The 20,404-nt window shown below is 53.6% G+C and overlaps 5 protein-coding genes across 5 annotated transcripts; 2 read left to right on the top strand and 3 right to left on the bottom strand.

Moving 5' to 3' along the window:
• Positions 1 to 1,322: 1,322 nt before the first annotated feature.
• On the bottom strand, positions 1,323 to 2,733 carry E0L32_011052 (uncharacterized protein; the record flags this gene model as incomplete). The annotated part of the gene is made up of 2 exons (XM_031133738.1): positions 1,323 to 2,257; positions 2,322 to 2,733. The coding sequence occupies 2 exons, from the start codon at positions 2,731 to 2,733 to the stop codon at positions 1,323 to 1,325; spliced, it is 1,347 nt and encodes a 448-aa protein (XP_030988775.1).
• Positions 2,734 to 3,387: 654 nt separating this feature from the next.
• On the bottom strand, positions 3,388 to 5,139 carry E0L32_011051 (uncharacterized protein; the record flags this gene model as incomplete). The annotated part of the gene is made up of 1 exon (XM_031133737.1): positions 3,388 to 5,139. One exon carries the CDS (start codon positions 5,137 to 5,139, stop codon positions 3,388 to 3,390), a length of 1,752 nt encoding a protein of 583 aa, XP_030988774.1.
• A 646-nt stretch (positions 5,140 to 5,785) lies between these two features.
• E0L32_011050 (uncharacterized protein) lies at positions 5,786 to 7,370 on the top strand (the record flags this gene model as incomplete). Its single annotated transcript, XM_031133736.1, has 3 exons — positions 5,786 to 6,198; positions 6,278 to 6,982; positions 7,049 to 7,370. 3 exons carry the CDS (start codon positions 5,786 to 5,788, stop codon positions 7,368 to 7,370), a joined length of 1,440 nt encoding a protein of 479 aa, XP_030988773.1.
• Positions 7,371 to 7,441: 71 nt separating this feature from the next.
• Positions 7,442 to 9,010, bottom strand: E0L32_011049 (uncharacterized protein; the record flags this gene model as incomplete). Its single annotated transcript, XM_031133735.1, has 4 exons — positions 7,442 to 7,485; positions 8,047 to 8,390; positions 8,467 to 8,725; positions 8,806 to 9,010. The coding sequence occupies 4 exons, from the start codon at positions 9,008 to 9,010 to the stop codon at positions 7,442 to 7,444; spliced, it is 852 nt and encodes a 283-aa protein (XP_030988772.1).
• Positions 9,011 to 10,143: 1,133 nt separating this feature from the next.
• On the top strand, positions 10,144 to 19,710 carry E0L32_011048 (uncharacterized protein; the record flags this gene model as incomplete). Its single annotated transcript, XM_031133734.1, has 1 exon — positions 10,144 to 19,710. One exon carries the CDS (start codon positions 10,144 to 10,146, stop codon positions 19,708 to 19,710), a length of 9,567 nt encoding a protein of 3,188 aa, XP_030988771.1.
• Positions 19,711 to 20,404: the final 694 nt, after the last annotated feature.

Raw genomic sequence — 20,404 nt, 5'->3', positions numbered from 1 at the left:
TAGATGAAATTTCCCTATGAACAGAAGATGACCGGCAATAGCTTGCTGAGGATGAACGCTACCTCGTTGAGGAGCATGTTTCGCCAACTCGATGAGACCCCCGCGACTTTTGGTATTGCTGAGCTCTTCGGTGCTCGATCGGCTAACCGTTGCAACGGCGGCCGTCATTCTCGGTGGCGACATTCTACAGTATGGTCTGATAATCCAAGCTTGGCTGACTCTTGGTAAGCAAAGGGTAAGCGCACCATAACTACCAAGATACTGATCCCAGGCGCACTTTTGTCTTCAAACTGCCCTTACAGCCTGCAAGGCGCTCACTCAGCACATAGCTTGATCCTCTCGAGTAGTCATGACAATACGACTTGTTGCTTACTGCGCCGCCGACCTTGGCGAAATGTCGCATAGTGAGGATCCTCGTAATGCAGGAATCACCACGATGTAGAGACATCCAGATACACCGTCTCACTATTGAAAGGAGCCGTCTCCACAGGGTGCGGAATTGACCCGTGTTATATCCATGTACAAGTAATACAAAATCATTTCTCACCCCACCTCTCCACTATCTTGCATTTACGCGCTTATATAACTTTAAAGTCACCTCCACCGGGTATTGGCCAGCCTCTCCACTATCTTGCATGCACGCGCTTATATAACTTTAAAGTCACCTCCACCGGGTATTGGCCAGCTCAGCTGACGGCGGGCGTTATCGACTTGCCACAATTGGAATGTGCGGCGCAGATGCATAAGCTGACTTGCATGTCTTGGATGCGCAAGAGTCGTACCCGTATTACCTCTGCTATGCCATGCATAGAATGGTGGGGAAAGGGCAGCGTTGGTTAATATCACTGCGAATAGCATCGACGGGTTAAAAAATCCCCCAAAAGACGTGCTGGGGCTGCAACCGGTGAGATGTGTCGATTCATAAACGTGGCATGTGCTGGTGCATATTGCACAGCTGATTTTGGAGTGTGTAGAGTCAGCTGTAGACACATCCGCAGACGGCACGGTATAGTGGACCTTCTCTCCTGGATGCCGCAGGATTGGGGTGAACGTACCCAACCTTGTGTCGTCGGGGTGCGATAGACGCCGTCGGACTGGAAAAGGGCCCTCGGGCCAAGCCCTATTCGCCGGAGACCGAGCTTCCCAGTGCGCAGATGCCTTCACTGATGTCTATGGGCCTCAGCACTGTTAGGGTCTAGGAAATGCTCGAAGAAAAAAGGATGGGCTACGCCAATGATATTCATCTAATTGCGTACGCGTAAACTGTCTTACATCCTGGCTATGGCTCTACCTAGACACAATATAATGGGGTTGGTGGTCTACTATGCCTTGACCTCCTTGAGGCAGATCAACAAGGGTTTTTTCTCCCAAAGAATGTATACCTTCTGGTCGATCCAGCTCTCTGATCCCGGCCCTGGGCTAAGGTCAAAATGCAAAAGTACCGTTGCAAGTAGCAGGCGCATTTCGTGCCACGCGAAGTTCTGACCAAGACAGTTTCGCTGGCCGGTCTGAAATGGCTCTAATGCATCGCGGTGGTCGCGAGCGTACTCGGGATCGCCCAGCCACCGCTCCGGGGCAAAGTTTTCAGGGTGTCTGAAGTGATCTGGCGAGCGATACGTCGCCATGTGGTGCACCCCCACGATGGTACCTCCTGGAATATAATGGTCGCAGATCACCAAGCCGCCGGGTGGGGTCACACGCGGGAGTCCGGACGGAACCGGAGGATAGATGCGAAGCGCTTCCTTGAGGCACGCATCCATGTACTTCAGCCTGGCTAAGCTGTCGAAATTGATGTCGTCATAGCATCGAAAACTTGATCGGATTTCCTCCTTGAGCTTTTCTGCGACTGCGGGATTTTGCAAGAGATGGTACGTGAGTCCGCTCAAGGCAGTAGCTGTCGTTTCCGTCCCAGCCACCATGAGAGCGGACGCGGTGACATGCTGCTCTTCACGGGTAAGGCCGCCCAAGAATGCGGCCCAGGGGTCAGGACGGTTGGCTGACCGGTTCCAGCGAGCGTCGATTCGCTCGGCGGCGTAGCGAAAGTGCTCACTCTCCGCCTTGCGCGCCTGTTCGTTGTTCTTGACATAGTACTCAATGAATTGGTTGACCCAAGAGCTGTACCGTCGGAATCCGAGGACCATGGTCGCGGTCTTGAGGCTGTTGAAGAGGGTCTTGATCCAGGGAGAGTACTCCTCATCTTCCAACAAATTGAGCCCCTGGAGGAAGAGAAGATCGGCCATGATGTCAAAGGTAGTGCCTGCCACGGCATGTTAGAAACTTTCTATGGTTGTGTATAACACTAAAGGACCACGTCTACCCACAATTGTAGAACTTGACCATGTTGATCCCCTGGCCAGTAGCAGTGCGCTCGGCCATTTTGGTCTTCATCTTCGCGGCCCACGACTTGAGTAGGGGCTCCTGCTCCCTCAAGATCCGCTCGCTGAAGGCATGCGACATGATCTTCCGCTGTCTGCTATGCTCCTCATCTCCCGCTGTCATCAGACTCTGGGCGCCGTTGATGCTGCTCGGGTAGAAAACCGGATCTTTGTGAGGCAAGGGTCCTTTTCTAGGACCATGTATGTCTGCCCATGCCTTGGCACCTCCCGCGAACGATAGTTCATTCGGTCCCAGGCGGACAATGGGGCCGTACTTCTTGTGCAAGGCGGGTATAACCTCGTGGTCTTTGCCTGAGATCGTCGTCCATATGGCCGGTAGTCCACTGATTGCTCTCATTGTGGGTCCCGGAAAGCGTCTGAGAGGGCCGAAGTAGGCATGATACAAGACTTGGGTCAGATAGTAGGACACCAAGAACCCCGCGAGGATGGCAAAGAGTTGAAGCGGGTTGAATGTGCGCGACACATCATTGAGACCTGCCATATCCAGGGAGGGGGAAAGTTGACAGACGAGATCAGCAAGTCGGAAGATCTGGGACTCTAACTTTGTCGCAACACAGATTTTAGGAAAGAAGGGAACAGAAGCGGCGGGAGGGGGGGAGTGCACCTGGGGTTACCCTACTGAACCTCCGGACGGAAATAATTTGTAATAGTGTGCTCATTTGATTGTAGTGTAGTGGCGAGCGGCCCTTCACTATCCACATCCAGACACGCACGCATACGTATGACTGGGGAGGATTCGTAGCGCATGTATCTTGCGGGGCTTCGAGCCAAAGTATTGCGTCCAATATGAACATGTTTGCGTGATTCCCTGTACAATGATGCTCGCCCCCACAACTAGCTGTTACTACTCCCCTTCACTACAACCCACATGTCACAGATCGACGGTTGTATGCAGCATGCTACGGGTTTCTGCAAGTTACAGACATTGTGATGTATATGCCGTTTCTTCGATTAGTAACAATACTATCTGTTGGTCTTCCATCCTGCCTGCCTACGTGTTCTTCGAGTATCGTAACCGGAGATACATTTGCTCCGCCTGGTTCTGCTCTCCCACCCGCCAGGAGGAAAGCGATTCCGGTGTTGGCAGAAGCTCAAAATTCCAGAATGCCAGGACGAAGATGATTCGTATTTCCAGTAGAGCCCACTTCCGGCCAAAGCAGCCTCGTGGGCCAGCACCGAACGGGTGGGCAGGTCCGGCCAGCGGGTCGAACGTGTAATTTCCTGCTTCGTCATTTACAAGCCAACGTTCCGGCTTGAACACGCCGATATCCGATGGGTCCCAGGCGCCGGTCCGGTCCTTGGCCTCTCGGCTGCTATCGCTCCGTAGAGACTCTGGGACCTCGATCGGCTTCATTAACTTTCCCGGGCCATTATTCATTAAGAAAACGTCGGTGCCCTTTGGGATGGCGTGGCCAAGGATTTGCGTGTCAACTGTAGCTACACGGATGGCTGCCAGAGCTCCGATGCTGCACCGCATCACCTCTGCAATAACGGCATCCAAGTATGGTATGTTGGTGCTCAAGAGTTCTTGCACAGTCGGGTTTTCGTCAGCTCTGAAAGCCCGCGGGAAACCCGAGCGAAGTGCCGCTCGCAATTTCTGTTGGATGTCCTGGTGCTTGGTAAGGAACTTCAACCCCCAGCATACGTTCGTACTGGTAGTCTCGTATCCTCCAAGCATGAATCCGAAGAGTTCGTCGCGAGTCACCCGGCTGTCGATCGATGGTGCACGTCCTTCTTTCTGGGCCATCTTCATCTCTTTGGCTATTACCAAGTCTACAACAGACGTGAGGCCAGCCGTCGACTCGACCACATCCTCTATCTTTTGTGTCGAAAGTTTCTGTTCCGCGGCTTTCAGCGCGGATCCGATCATCTGGTCCCGATGACGGCCGGCGACCACCAGGTAAGGATAGAATTTCAGGGCGAACCAATGATGGATTTGCGGGAATGGCGAATTGACTGGAATGCGAATGGAGTTCATGATAGTTACGATGGACATACAGGCCTGCGGGTCGGCAGCCTCCGGGAATTCGACGGCTGCATCGGTTTCAGTAGAGAGCTCTAGCTGTTTGGCCGTGCTGAGCAGACTTTGCTGAGCCCTGACGGTCCCTGTTTCGGATCCGAACGTGGCAGACCAAATGATGTCGAGCGCCGCTCTCTTGATGTCGTCGGCAGCGTTGAACGGGTGGTCACCGGCTAACCGTGTCTTTTGTTTCCAGAGCTGCACCATGCTCTGCGCGACCTTCCACATCTGAGGCCCGGCCACGCTGTGCAGGAAACCGGCTGACATGGTGTCTCCGATCAGTCGACGGTGAACGGTCCATTCGCGGCCGGTTGGGAAATGTGCGTGGAATTGCGGACCCATAGCTTTCATAGTATCGCCAAAAAAGGCCGATCGGTCGAACTCGGCATAGCGCCTGGTCATAATATCATGGGACTCTCTTGGATCAACCACGATGACCCAGGGCCTACCGAAGGGTCTCAGGAAGACCTGCACGACGGGCGAGGCCGTCTTCTGGGTGAGATCGGTGAAGTATCCGAATGCATTGCCGAGTTTATTTTTCCACCGCATCAGCTCGGGCAGGTCACCCAAGACGCGTCGCGCCGACTCTTTGTTGTGAGGTATGCCATGTATTGGATGGGGTAGTGCAGCACGGTACAGGACGTAACCGATCACGGCGATGACCGCATAGAGGATGCCGTGAGCTGGTGATATGATCGCTCTGATGGATGACAAATCTATCATCTTGGGGCTTTGTTTGCAAAGTGAAGACTTGAGAAGTTGTTGCGATGCTGTATCGGCGACACGGAGCTCCTCGACAACCGTCCTTGACAACTGTGGGAGGAGTAAAAATAGTAAAAAGTGCCCCCTAGGATCTGATAGCACATGTTCCTGTTCGTAGTCGAATAGGAGGCGGGCTACCCCTCACTCGGTTAATTAGTTCTGACCACCATTGCAGCGTGAAGTACGAAGTACTTAGAAGCCAGATGTACGAGCAGTCAGTTACATACACCTATAACTGACGTGATACAACCATAATGGCATGTTAGGTACTTACTGACACGCCTGTCTTGGTCCACTTTATCCCTTTAGACGCCGTAACTGCAGTCACGGATATGACTTGCCTTCTTCAGTAATCAAGATCCCTGCAGATCCCTGTCTTTGCCAGTCTCATTAGTTGAAGATAACGAGGAATCATGTGGCTGCAGTTATGGCGTTTAGAGGGATATGTATCCCATTGTCGGTGATATCCACAGTGTGCAAAGATCTGTGGCCCTCGTCTATCGATCGTACCCTTTTTTCCTCTCCCCGATTGTTTCGATCCCCGAGTCTGTTTTCACTTCAATTTGTTTTCTGAGACAGATCCAAAACGACCAGACAGCTGCTAAACATGGCGACGGATATGACGCCGTGGGAGACCTTAGGCGCCACCCTTTGCTTTAAGAGCAAAGACGCACAGTTCTGGTGGGACGGGACGGGCCGCATGTTCGCAAAGCTCATAGAGCATGCGGGCTACAGCATAGAGGAGCAATATCGCGAGCTCCAGTTCTATGCCCTCTTCGTCGCCCCTCAACTCGGCCCGGCTCCAGATGAGTCGATGCCGTGGCAAAGCCTGAAGACCCCGGACTCGACTCCCATTGACTTTAGCTGGGAATGGCGGTCCGACAAGGAAGCAATTCTACGCTACGCTTTCGAGCCCATTGTCGCAGCAGGAACTCATAGTAATACCTTGAGAAGTCCCACGGAGACGTGGTTAAAGACATTAAAGAGTCAAAACCTGATTCCGGGTCTCGACCTTGAGTGGTACGTTATCCGAAGCTGGTTTGCTTTCTCACTATCGCTCCCCGTTGTCGCGTAAGACATAGCTGACATTGCGGCAAAGGTACAACCATTTCGTGTCAATGATGGTACCGCCAAACATTGGCCACAAGGGCTTCGGGGCGTCCTTTTACAAGAGAACGGCGCCCGAATACGGCACGTCGGTTGCGGTCGACGTGAATAAGTCGGGAAAAGCCGTCAAGGCGTATTTCTGGCCGAGCCTCAACGCAAATGCGCTGGACATATCCACCCTCGAATGTGTCAAGCGGGCCATTCGAGCCCTGCCGGCCGAGCAGCTCGAATCGTTGCAGGTCGAGTCAGCCTTCGAATTTCTAGACCAGGCCACAGAGCGGTGGAACCTCACTACCGGCCTGTTTTCCATCGACTGCCTCAAACCTCAAAACGCGCGCATCAAAATCTACGTCAGCAGCCCCTGGATTTCGCGGGAGTTTCTCCTGGACGTCCTGACCATGGGTGGCCGTCTGCCAAGCCCTGACGAAATCGCCTTCTCCTCTCTAAGCGCCCTGTGGGATACATTCCTAGGCGACGCACCCGACCGACTTCCAGACGACGTGATGGCCAAGTCGACCCCAGGGTTCTACATGACTTTGGGCCACGGGGGCGCGAAGTCCGTAAAGATGTACATGAGCCCACAGCATTGGTGCGCCACGGACGGGGAGGTGCTCTCGAGGCTGCGACAATATTTCGCCTCGCAAAACCAATCCGATACTTTGATGAACAAGTACGAATCTGCGGTGCGACAAACCCTGTAGGTTCCCTGTCTCGATGTCTCTTATTGCTTCCCCGAAATGTGTCACTAACGAATTGGCAATAGCGGCTCGGCGCTCGTCGATGGACGCTGCGGCAGTCATTTCTACATTGGATCCGAGCCTTCCAAGGGCCGGCCGCGCATGGTCACGTATATGAGCCCTCAAACCTACCTAATTGAAAGAGGCAGGATGCAGCAGGCTCCTCAATTGCCCCTCGCACCATCTGAAAGCTCGGAGGAAGGTGAGGTTGCAGGGGTTGGACCGAAGGAGAGTCTCCCGCCACAATCGAGGAAGAGGAAGACGACTGACTCGATCGAGGAGATGGCTTTTGACAAACATGCTCGTGCTTCGCATCTCAATGGCCGGAATCAGGTGCCTAGTGTTTGATGCTGTCACTATAGCTTTGTGCGTGTGCAATGTTTTGCACCCTTTTTACAGACTGAGAACATCTACATTACCTACGCTTCGATGCTCTGTTCCTTGTATTGCGCCGACATAGCTTCTATGCATTAGATAACTGTGTAAACAACGTGCCAACCCTTGTAGACCCGTCACTGCTATCTTCTCTTTATTCGCATCCAGATTCTAATGTTGTATAACCCCTCGTAATGCATCTAATGGTGAACAACCTCGCCAGTTTATTTTAGGAGAAATACCTGCGAAAATACCCTTTCCAACCGCCGTAGCACATCCAACTTATTTTGTGCAAGTTGGTAATGTGCCACTAGTCGCCCCCCCGAGCTCCTCAGTCCTGCCTCTTGACAGAGTGTAATAAACCGAGCTTCGCTACAGCCAGCTGACTCGAGATCGAGCCAGCAGATATTAGTATGCACTGGATACCTCACTTTGCCTCCCAGTCCTTCCCAGAGAGCCTCCATTGCACGCGCCAGGTCATGCGACGCTGGAAGGCACCCATCCTGTCCGCCTGCCGTCTTCCCAAAATTCTCTTCGACGGCGACCTGACATGCCGCTGTGAGCAGGCCCGGCTGGCGCATTCCGCCCCCGATTGCTTTGCGCATCCACCGGGCATGCTGTACCACCTTCTTTGGCCCAACGATCATACCTCCTACTGGAGCCCCCAGGCCTTTCGTGAAGCATAGATTAACAGTGTCAAACGGAGCGCAGAGCTCATTTATAGCACCAGCGCCTGCAGCTGCGGCTTCCCATAACCGAGTGCCATCGCAGTGCATGCTGATACCATGCTCTCGTGCAAAGCTCGAGATGCTCTCTATCTCGGACAAGGGCATAATCATACCGTTGAGCGTATTTTCGAGACTGATAACCCGCGTGGGGCACGAGTGTATGTCGTCTCCGAGCACAACCTCTTTTTTCACGTCCTCGAGGGTCAGGTGGATGCCGTTGCTGGCCGTGACTGGCTGGACCTGCGCGCCCGTCAAGGATGAAATGCTAAAGTATACGTGACTTGGTGAGTACGAAGTCACGGAGACAATCTCTTTATGGAGAGGAATGCAGTGGTTCTTACGCGCCGGCTTCGTTGTTGAGAATATGAGATCGCCTATCGCAAAGAACTCCATACGGAGGTTGGGTAAGGAGGCTTCTGAGAGAAAGCTGGTTGCCCATGGTACCAGAAAGCACAAATAAACCGGCCTCCTTTCCAACCAAGTGTGCAACATTGCTCTCAAGATTTGACGTGATTGAGTCCTCTTGGTAAACATCATCTTGGTGTGTGCAGGACTGAATTGCGGCAAGCATGGACTGGGTCGGGATTGTTGTCACATCGCCTTACGTTGTTGGTTGTTAGTCCTCTTCGATCTCTAACAGTTGTTTACGATCCGTGGGTTCAATTCAGGCCAGCACATACTTCTCAGATCCAGCGACTTGGCGCGCGCCTTACCAGCCCAGGCGTTATCCTTCGAATTGATCTTCCAGGAGGCTTGCGTTGAGTAGAAAGCAGGCGCCAGTCGCGGGGAAAGGTGGTATGAAGCCACTGAAAGCACAGCTGTGTTGAACTGTGCTCTCCGGAAAGGGAAACACAGCTTGTTTGCGTTTGGCGCAGCCAAGATCATGACACGCGCTCGGGAGAGGCGTATGGGATCGCGATGTGGATCTAAACGACGGGATTGAAAGGCCCTCGACGGTTGATTGCATCCTCTGGAGCTACCTAAGGAACGGAAACAGGGCACGGTTCTCCTTGCGGCAAATCGGCGATTCCGCGATGGATTGGTGCTTTTCAATACTCGTTTACCTTGCAGGTATGAAATCCGTAGTGGGTTGGTGCTTGTTCAGTACCCGTTTACTGTCCAATAACCTACCTCTATAACGGCCGGCGATTCTCGGTAGGTACTTTTGTCACCCCACTGTAACTACAGGTTCTTCCAGGCGGGAAGGCCTGCATTTCTCCCCGGTTACAGCTGCACCCTGGTTACACTCCGCGCCACCGGTTGAACGCTGTGGGCGCGGGTCTCGAGCATGGCCAACATCATACCTAAATGCTGCGCTGACTACCTTAGCCTCGTTATTCGGGGAGCTTACAGTCCATCCCTCGACGGCGGGGTGGAGGGGGGCTGGGGGCAAGGGTGTGACGCCAAAAATCGCGATTCGCTCGGTAGGCGCTTTTATCACCCCACTGTGCGTATCCCTTTTTAGACGCCGTAACTGCAGTCACGGGTATGACTTGCCTTCTTCAGTCATCAAGATCCCTGTAGATCCTTGTACAAGTACAAGTACGTATTTGTCAGAGGGGACAGGTCCTCTAAGGACAACCCCAGGGCAAATTTAGTATGTGGAGCTGTCTCTGCCCGACCACACCGCCCTTTAGGGCCACCCTGGCGGCCTTCCCCTTTTCTCCAGTAGAATTAGACACCTCAACGAATAGAATTCGATTGATCCGACCCTTAGTTGACAGTCTTGCCTAGCCGCAAGGTGGCATGTGATTGGTTGGTAGCTAAACCCACCGCTCGACCTCTTGTTCTATCTACTTAGTACTTGTACTCTCGCGATCTGGCTTGCTACTCTCATGAAGGACATGCCTGACCTCCTTCTGTAGCCCCATCTTGAGGAACTGAACACAGTCTGGAATCGCTGCTTGGTCTGGAGATAGTTGCAACACATGTCCTTGCCTCCGGGCTTCAATGCTTTTCTTACTCTCTAACCTCTTCTCTGCCTTTGTCCTAGGCTGTCTCCCGCTCTTCGGTCTGCAATGGCGGTCAATAGTGCCGCACCTCTAGGGGACATCGGCGACGACGTGCTTGCTAAAATCTCCGAGGACTGCCGCATCTCGGTGCACGACATCGAAGACATCTACCCTTGTACACCTTTTCAACGCGGCCTCTTGACCGATTCTGAATTATACATTCAACGTTTCGTCCACTCTCTCGACGTGACTGTGGATGTGGACCAGTTCAGTGCGGCCCTCCGCCGCGTCGTATCGCTGAACGAAACTCTAAGAACGCGAATCGTGGACTGCGACTTGGGGTTAGTCCAAGTAGTGGTGAAAGATGGGTTACGAACATCAGATTGCGTACTCCGGCCCTCGCATCTGGATCTTCAGCAATATCTCCATCATGACCGGTCAGCAGCGATGCACTTGGCCACGCCACTGGCGAGGTTTGCCATCGTTGGGAGAAAGCTAGTGACCACTATTCACCATGCAATATCGGATCATTACTCACTCAAGTTTCTCATCGCGGATACGTGGCAAATCTACAAGAATCGAGCACCCTCGCGGCACGCACCGTTCAAAATGTTTGCCCAGTACTGCAGTGCTATCGACAGAAAGCGAGCAGCCGCATTCTGGAAGTCCCAGTTCAGAGGAGGTGTGCCTGCGATATTTCCAAGCATCCCGCCCGAGCACCCGGCGAAGGCATCTCGGAAAACCGTGCGCAACATATCACTAAAATCGAAGGTCCCACCGGCTCTCATGCCTGCATACATCGAAGCTGCGTGGGGCATGACGGCCGCCGATTACAGTGGCAGCGACATCGTCGCCTTTGGTTATGTCATGTCCGGGCGAAGCCCCGCCCTGGCCGGTGCAGAGACGACTCTGGGACCAACAATTACCACCGTCCCTATGCAGGTAGATCTCAAACCCGGCATGACGATACAGCAGCTGCTCAAATCGCGAACCCAATCTCGGCGATTACTGTCGACGAATCCTGCTTTGCAATATGGCATGGCAAGGATTCGTCATAATGTGAGCGACGAGGCACGCATTGCGTCTAGCTTTCAAACGGTGCTCAACATACTCCACGAGGCCGAAAATGAGGCGGACACCCCCGGCCTGGCCCTTGATGAAGAGATGGACATTGATAGAGCCTATGGTCTTGTTCTCACGTGTACCCTGGGCGACAATGGTGTCCTCGTCAAAGCCTCGTTCGACAGCACGGTTCTTCCCGAGACTCAGATGCAGCGAGTTCTCCGGCAGATGGAGCATCGCCTGAGAGCGCTGATAGACTCGCCTCCCAACACAGCAGTCAGAGCATTGCAATGTCTCAATTTCTCAGATACTCTCGAGCTCATGGCCTGGAACAGAAACTTCCCAGAGACTATGGATAAATGCCTGCATAGTACCTTCTCTTGGCAAGCCGGCTACGCGCCAGATGGCATGGCCGTGGATGCTTGGGATGGAAGAGCTACTTACCACGAATTGGAAACCATGGCAACCAATTTTGTATGGGAGCTGCAGCAAGCTAATGACATCTCTCCCGGGGAGCCTATCCTGTTCTCATTGGAAAGGTCTCTGTCGGCCGTGGTTGCTGTCCTGGGTATCATGAAAGCTGGCGGCGCCTGCGTACCTATCGACGTCTCTCTTCCACAAGCCCGCAAAGATTCTATCGCGCACATCGTCGGGTCTCGGGTTGTAGTGACCTCGTCCACTAAGGAGAAAATCGCAGGTTGTATATCCCACATCATCATGCTCGATCCGAAGACGCGTCCTACCTCGCCCGAGTCACCAGAGCTTGACCCAAGCCGGCCAGCATATATCATGTTCACCAGTGGGAGCACTGGACAGCCCAAGGGCGTAGTATTGGAGCATCGCTCGCTCGCAGCTTCGTTCTCCGCGTTTGCAAACCGGGTAGGCTGGACCAAAGGAACCCGCGTCCTACAATTCGCGGCTCCGGCCTGGGATGCTTGTGCACTGGAAATGCTGGGCCCACTCATGGTGGGTGGATGCGTCTGCATACCCTCCAACGAGGCACGCGAATCTGCCCTTGGAGAGTACATAAACTCTGCCAGGGTCGACTTTGCTATCCAGACACCGACAGCCCTCCGGAATCTCACGCCCGAGGGCGTTCTCCCATCTCTGAAGGCACTCATGTCAGCTGGCGAGCCAATACCGCCCAATGCTTCCCAGTACTGGGGAAGCAAGATGCGACTATTCAACGGATGGGGGCCGTGCGAAGCATCAGTCTGCGCTGCTATAGCGGAGCTCACTCCCGCGTCCGTCTTTCCCGACACAATTGGGACACCGGTAGGCGGCGCCCTATGGATCGTTGACCCCGAGAACCCGAACAAGCTGTTGCCAATTGGCGCTGTGGGCGAGATCTTGGTCGAAGGACCGGGAGTCGCGCGGGAGTACCTCAATGAGCCATCCAAGACTGCTAACTCTTTCATAACGCCGCCGGCTTTCGTTCCGAAACGCGGGAGCCTACCCAGGAAGCTTTACCGCACGGGTGACTTGGCAAAATATAACCATGACGGAAGCATCGCATTCATAGGCCGGCAAGACAACCAGGTCAAGATACGCGGCCAACGATTCGAGCTGGCCGAAGTCGAGGAAGTTCTCGCGAGAGATCCTCTTGTTGCGGCTATCGCTCTTGCAGTTCACCGGCCCTCGGCGACGGACCGTAAGGAGCTGATAGCCGTTCTCAACTTTTCCGGTGACTCTGGATATTCTTCCCCCTCCGAAGGTGCTGACGATGGGCTGCGGGAAGTCTTCCTCGACGAGGGCAACGTGAAGCAACTACAGGCTATCTGTGACTTTGCCAAAGCCAAATTGCCCACCTACATGGTCCCCACGGCATGGGTGGTCGTGGCCGCCTTGCCGCAAACAATATCTGCGAAAATCGATCGCGCCAAGATCAGAGACTGGTTGACCGGGCTAGACATATCAGCCGCCCGGAACAGAGCCAATGGAGGACAGAGCGGAGTATCTTCTCTCCGCTTGACACCGCCAACCAACCGCACAGAAGAAGCGTTGCGGCACGAATGGTCGGCCGTGCTGGCTGTAGAAAAGGACAAGATCGGGCGCGAGAGTTCGTTTGTGAAACTTGGCGGCGATTCTATAATTGCAATGCAAGTGGCATCTCGTTGTCGAAAGCATGGCTTCCGCATCCACGTTGCTACATTGTTACGGACAGGGACACTTGCTGAAGCTGCCAACGAGACTGAGGCGCTCGATGATACCTCGGTCATACCAACACTGAGGAGCGCAGAGGAGGCCCTGGACTTCTGTCTGTCACCGATACAAAAGTTTCTTGCCGACAATCGCGGACCAGCATCCAACAACCGTTTCAACCAAGCGTTTCTTCTGGAGATCAACGTGGACGATACCACGGCAGACACTTCTTTACATGTTGAACAGGCGCTCCAAAAACTCGTTACTCAACACTCTATGCTGAGGGCTCGCTTCTCGCCCTCATCAGATGACAAAGGAAACGCAACATTTATTCAAAGGATTTTACCTGCCCATGGGGCACAAACATGGCGCTTCTGCGTTCATAGTGTCGACAGCGAAGAGCACATACAGAATATTGTCAATGTTACTCAAGCCAGCCTGGATATTCTCAAGGGGCCAGTGTTTGCAGCAGACGTAATACTCGCCCCCGCGGGCCAAACGTTGCTGTTTATGACTGCTCACCACCTTGTAATCGACCTGGTTTCCTGGCGTATTCTCTGGGAAGATCTCGAGGCCATTCTTCGCGACCACACGCACTCTCTGTCCCCGAGCCTTTCTTTTCAACTATGGGTGAAGCAGCAGCAAGAAAACACGTTCAAGGAATTCCAGACAGTCTCTAGGGAGCAACACACTGTGTGGCCCAAGGCTGACCTTGCTTTCTGGGGCATGCACGACCGAGTGTCCATCATGGCTGACATGAAACATATACGGTTCGCGCTTGATCGGGAACAAACAATTCGTATCATGGGCGAGGCATGCAACTCCCCTTTCAACACAACGCCTCCTGTGTTAATGCTCACGGCGATCTTGCAATCCTGGTGGCGAGTGTTCCCGGAAAGAGGTGCACCGGCACTATACAGCGAGGCGCACGGAAGAGATTTAAGTAAAGGGTCAGCAATGGATCCTTCGCGGACTGTGGGCTGGTTTACCACGATGATGCCACTCGCTGTGGCGGGAATCAATGCATCGAGCACCCTTAAATATGCAGTGATGGCCGTGAAGGACTATTATCGCGACATGTCTGCGAGGGCAACACAAGAGTTCACTTCACAAGTGCTACAGTCAGACTCTTTTCGAAGGTCTGACGTTGAAATGATTTTCAACTTCGTTGGACACTTGCAGCAGGTGACCCGACGGGATGCTCTATTTAAGCTGTTGGATCGTGCTTCGATTGAACTGAAAGGCGCGGAAGACGCTGAACAAGTCGGACTTCTGAGTATCTTGGCCCATATTGGCGAAGATGGGGGTCTCACCTTCACCCTCGACTACAACGGTCATATGGCTCACCAAGACCGAATTGCTCTCTGGATTCGAGAGCTGGAGGCATGCTTAGTAACCCTAGCCAAAGAGCTACCCCTGGAGGGGACTCGACTGACATGGAGCGATCTCCCACTGCTAAAGCCCGGTAAAACCAATCTTGGGCAGCTCCATGCCCGCCTAGCTGATATTGGCGTCGCTCCGGAGAACGTCGAGTCTATCTATCACTGCACAGCGTTACAGGAAGGCATTCTGTTTTCCCAGATGAAGCGCGAGTGGAAGGGGGATGAATATCGCGATCGCTTCGCTTTCAGACTTGCGACCCGCAGCAATACGAAAGTAGACACGGCAAGGGTTATTGATAGCTGGAAAGCCCTGTGCAAAGCTCATCCTGTCTTGCGAACAATCTTCACCACCGGGCTCTCTGGGGATGGCGCGTTTCAGCAGATTGTTTTGAAGCATAGCGAACCCTCTGTGTCGATTGAGCAGATGCCTGTGAACTGCTCGGACATAACAGAGGTTTTCAAGAACCCTAAGGCGGCTTATTACGTTCAGAACCAACCACCTCACCGCTTGTCTCTATATGAAGGGCCGGGTAACGTCGCCTACGCCATCCTGGACATCAGCCACACGATTCTGGATGCAAGAACCATGAGAGCGATATGGGAGAATATCGGACGAGAATATTCCTATCGCAAGAGCATTGTCAAGGGGCGAAAATTTTCTGACTACGTCGCCTGGCTGCAAAACCAAGGGGACGCTGTGCAACAGTACTGGAGGACATACGTTGCGGGGGCTCAACCTTGCCTTTTGGCCCCAGGTGCCGCAGTGGCGGATTCCACTTACATAACCAGAGGTCCAGAGATACCGTTCAAAGATGCTCGCAGTCTCACGGCGTTCTGCCAGGCTCAAGGGATAACTGTTGCGAACTTCATGCAAGCGGCGTGGGGAGTTGTTCTGCGACTGTACACAGGCCTTCCATCCGTCTACTTCGGGTGTCTTCGATCCGACGAGGATGGACTAGACGGTCTAGCGGACATTTTAGGGCCCTTGGTGACTATGCTGGTCTGCAAATTCAATTTCGAAGATCCCAGGACAACTTCCTTAGGACTGCTCGAAACGGCTCGAGAAGACGCAGCTCGCGGGCTGCGAAACTCCGGGTGCTCTTTGGCCCAGTTGCATGACGACATTGGCCTGTTGACTTCGCCGCTCTTCGACACCATCATGACCATCCAGCATCTCTGGCCAGCCGACCTTTCGCTGGGCGACGGGGATCTGGTAGTTCAACCTATAGAAGGAGAGGATCCGACAGAATATTCGATCTCGGTCAATGTCCACTATTCCAAGAATGAGCTCTTCCTTCGACTTTCATATCAGCGTGCGCGGATTTCCGAGCAAATGGCCGAGCGCATCGCTGAGACATTTGCAACGGTGATTGCGAGAATTCTCGAGAGTCCGGAGCAGGCCCCGCTGGAGTCTCTAGAGCCCATAATGGCAGCCAATAAATCGACGACGTCAGAACACTCCGCTCAAATTGGCACCGACCTGCTACTCCTCAAGAGCTGGAACTCCAAAACCCCAGCTGCAGTCGAGGAATGCATCCCACACAGAGTACGGTCCGTCGCAAGTCGGCATCCTCTTGCTCCTGCAGTCTGCTCTTGGGATCGCAACTTGGACTACGGTCAGCTAGACATGTTGTCCGACTGCTTGGCGTATAAGATCCTAACGGAGTACGGAATCGGAGTGGAGATGATCGTGCCCTTTGCCTGCGAAAAGGCAGCAAGCGCAATCGTCTGTCTACTAGCTATATCCAAATGTGGCGCCGCATTTCTCCCTCTGGACACCACGTACACTCCAGACCGCCTCGTTACAGTGTTGGAGGATGCAAATGCTTCGCTAGTTCTCGTAAACTCGCTCAGTATACTTGCGAAGATGAGAGCCTGCACTTCACAAGCCGTCGTCCTAGTCGACCTCGATGATGTAATCAAGGAGAGCCTCGCTCGGAGCGCCAGCGAGATTCGCAGCGAACTCGTATCCGTTTTGGTCAAGCCGTGCGACGCCGCCTACGCTGTTTACACGTCGGGCAGCACAGGAAAGCCGAAAGGAATATTGGTGGAACACAGGAGCATCGCCACCAGCGCGGTAGGGCACGCTCAGCGACTAGGTATAACGGAACGAAGTCGGATGCTACAGCTAGCGAACTTCGCATTTGATCTCAGTCTTGGCGATATCATGTACGCACTGTTCTCCGGGGCTTGCTTGTGCATGCCGTCAGAGAAGGAGAGGACAGACGACATTGCTGGCGCGATCAATCGCACCAAGGCTAACTTCCTCTGGGCGACGCCGACTCATGCAACCTTATTGACCCCGGAAGATGCTCCGACGCTGCGGACGATGTCGCTGATAGGAGAGCCAATGAGGCAGGGGAACATGGAGACCTGGGCGTCGCATGTTCGCCTGACCAACTCGTACGGCCCGGCTGAAGCCGCGGTGATGGTGAGCTGCAGGGACGTTGCCATTGGCGACAACAGCCAAGATGTTGGATACCCTTCATGTTGCCGCTTTTGGGTTGTCGACCCGGACAACCATGACGAACTGGTGTCGATTGGCACAACCGGCGAGCTCATCATTGAAGGACCTGTTGTGGCCCGTGGCTATATTAACAACCCAGAGGCGACAGCTGCCGCATTCATCAACCCACCGGCATGGACTAATAGTCCAGAGTTTACCTCCTTGAACCTAGCTTCACAGCGATTCTACAAGACTGGGGACCTAGTCACTCAAATGGGCGAGCAGTCGTTCATCTGCGAAGGCCGAAAGGACACGCAGATCAAGATCCGTGGACTGAGGATCGAGCTAGGCGAGATCGAATACCATTTGAACCATCACGCGGAGCAAGGCTGGAACTGGGTGGTGGAAGTCATCCGGCCAAGTTGCAGTGAAGATGCATGCCTTGCGGCTTTCTTCCAAGTGGAGGGCCTCGATTCTGCAGGCGTGGCTGGCTCAACCGACGGCGGCTCAGGATGTGGCATTGGGCTTCTCCAACCCTTGCCGGAGAAAGCTTCTGCGGCGAAGGACATGCTCAGCCGCACCGTCCCAGCCTACATGGTCCCAGACTATTTCATACACCTTCAGAAGCTCCCCACCACATCATCGATGAAGACGGACCGTAGGTCCTTGCGTGCAATAGCGGCCGGCCTTTCCAAGGCCGACTTACTAGCCTTTCGTGCGCTGGAAAAGCCCCACAGTCTTGAGCACCACCATGCGATCGAATATAGGAAGGAGGTCGCAGACGGTGAGGTCTTCATGCAACAAGCTTGGGCTGAGGTGCTTGGCATTTCCGCAGAGGTAATTAGCGCAGATGATGACTTCTTCCAAGTTGGTGGAAACTCAATCCGCGCGATGCGCCTTGTCGCGCGACTGAGGAAAGCTGGTCGCGAACTCTCCGTTGTGGATGTTTTCGACGCTTCCAGACTGGCGGACATGACCTCGAAAACAATTTCTTCCCCCAGCGCCGGTCATCTGCCAGCGGATGACCCGGTCAGCATGAAGAAGGCACCCATTACCGCTGGGTCGGATGCCATGCCGCGCCTTGCTGAAATGGGCAAGAAGTGGACGTGGTTGAAAAGTGAAAATATCGAGAGTGTCAGACCTGCAACGGATACCCAAGCTTGGATGCTCGCTGTGAGCAATATTGAGGGCCACGGGTTTGACGACGGTGTTTCGCTTATACCTTCGCCCGGGCATACCCTAGACCTCTCCAAGCTCCAAGAAGCGTGCCAGCAGGTCCTCCGTCAGCATGCCATCCTGCGGACCGTCTTTGTGCAGCATGATTCCCAGCTATTCCAAGTTATTCTCCGGGAGCCCCCAGTCGAACAGGTTCACGCATGGCCAAACGACCGCAGCAAGGATAGGGAGTGGTCGATCTCCGGCCAGTCGGGACTATTCAAAACTCTCCCGCACTTCCACCTGAGCAGTGACGGCGGTACCTCCTGCCATAAGCTCGAGCTGAGGATTCACCATGCACTCTACGATGCCATTTCACTCAGATGCCTCCTGCAAGATCTGAGCGCAGCTTATGCTGGCCAGGCCCTCGCGACAAGACCCACAAGCTTCCATGAATGGGTGTCGCATGTCACCAGCGAGGAAACGGCCAACGCGAAGAAGTTCTGGAAGGGCCTCCTTAGAGGGTCAATGTCGTACTCCCTGTCACCTCACATCAGCTCGCCGGTGTCCGGCAATCCAGCAGATTCCAAGCTTCGCATCTCAGTGCCTTCCAAGGTCCTTCAGGTGACTAATGGCACGGCTGCCATGATCCTAAATGCCGCATGGGGCTTTGTTCTAGCACATGTGCTCGAGCAACAGGACGTCATCTTCGGCTATATCAGTGCAAATCGATACTCCGCTCGTCTGCCTGGCGTCGAGCAGGTTGCTGGTCCTTGTATCAATATATTGCCCGTACGTGTACATCTCAACGGGAACTTGACTGCAGAGGGCATCGTATCGGAACTGCAGCGGCAGTCGAGGGATTCCATGGAGCATCAGCATCTGGGATATCGCTCCATCATCCGAGACTGCACGCAGTGGCCTACAAGCAGATTCAACTCCATCATTGTGTTCCAGAATCACGAGTCCCTTGGCAACCTCATCAACGTGGGTGGTGCTGAATGCAAATTTTCGGGCGACGGCCGAGTCGGCGATTCTGCTGACGTGTGGCTCACTGCTATGCCTCAATTGGACGGCCAGCTCAACTTAGATCTGCATTATTCCGCTGCGAACATAGCTCCCGAGCAAGCACATTGGATGTTGGCATGCCTCGAGGCTGTGCTGAACGCATTCTCTGGATCCTGGACAGAGAGCCTCTCCCAAGTCACGCTCCATGTTCTGGAAACTAGAGGCAGCTACCCAGCATCCCCCTTAGTGGAGGGACGCACTGGCAACTCGATGGATGATAGTACCAGCGTACATGGCAATATCTACAAGGAAACGAAGCTGTCACGCTCCGGAGGCCGCCAATGGGACGACCGATCTGGCAATATGTTTGAGAACGGCCAGCAGTGTGCCGATCTCGTCAATGAGATGCTGCTTTCTGGGCATTATAAATACCTCTAAAGCGCGATGTCAGGGAGGGTTGTCGATGTAGGTAGGGTGAAGAGAGGGCAGGGACTATAGATCACTGGAACGCTGCAGGATCATACTCAAGGCACCACGACTAAGAACTCTAATTAACAGTGTACTGAGCTCTAACTGTTTCAAGTTCTTCTCTAACCCCCTACAGGGTACTTTTAGTTAAGAGTGTTAAGGGTACGATAGGGTGATAAGAGTTAGTAACAGTGTTGTACACGCTTCTACGAACTCTAATCGGGAAGGTGTTAAGCGTCGGATTGTCGTAGCTAAATCGTGTGGTCCCGGTCGTAATAACCGTGGCTGACGATGGCCTGAACGCGTTTCGCGCCTCTAGCACTGGGATAGGGCGGGAAGGTATATGGAAGGTTGCAGACATCAATCACATCCACGCACTTGTGCAAAATAGTACTATCCTAACACTTGCCATGACAGTTAGAGCGGTAATGGTTATTACACCACTGTAGATTCAGAATATATCTAATACAGTCCTTCCTGCAAGAGAGACTGTCTGTAGGCTTGGCCGGGATATGCTGGTGGTGCCGTACATAAGCCACTACATACAGACTCTTGTAGCATATACAAGAGAGAGTTAATATCGGTCCATTGAAAAATCTGCATGATGGCTTGGTAGCAGGATGTTTTTGGTTGCTTCCATTCGGGATTAGTTACAAGGCAAAGA

This window comes from Thyridium curvatum (assembly GCF_004353045.1).
Source record: "Thyridium curvatum strain D216 chromosome Unknown NODE_96_length_147924_cov_78.899118, whole genome shotgun sequence".
Taxonomy (NCBI): Eukaryota; Fungi; Ascomycota; class Sordariomycetes; order Thyridiales; family Thyridiaceae; genus Thyridium; species Thyridium curvatum.
This window is presented reverse-complemented; position numbering and strand designations above follow the sequence as displayed.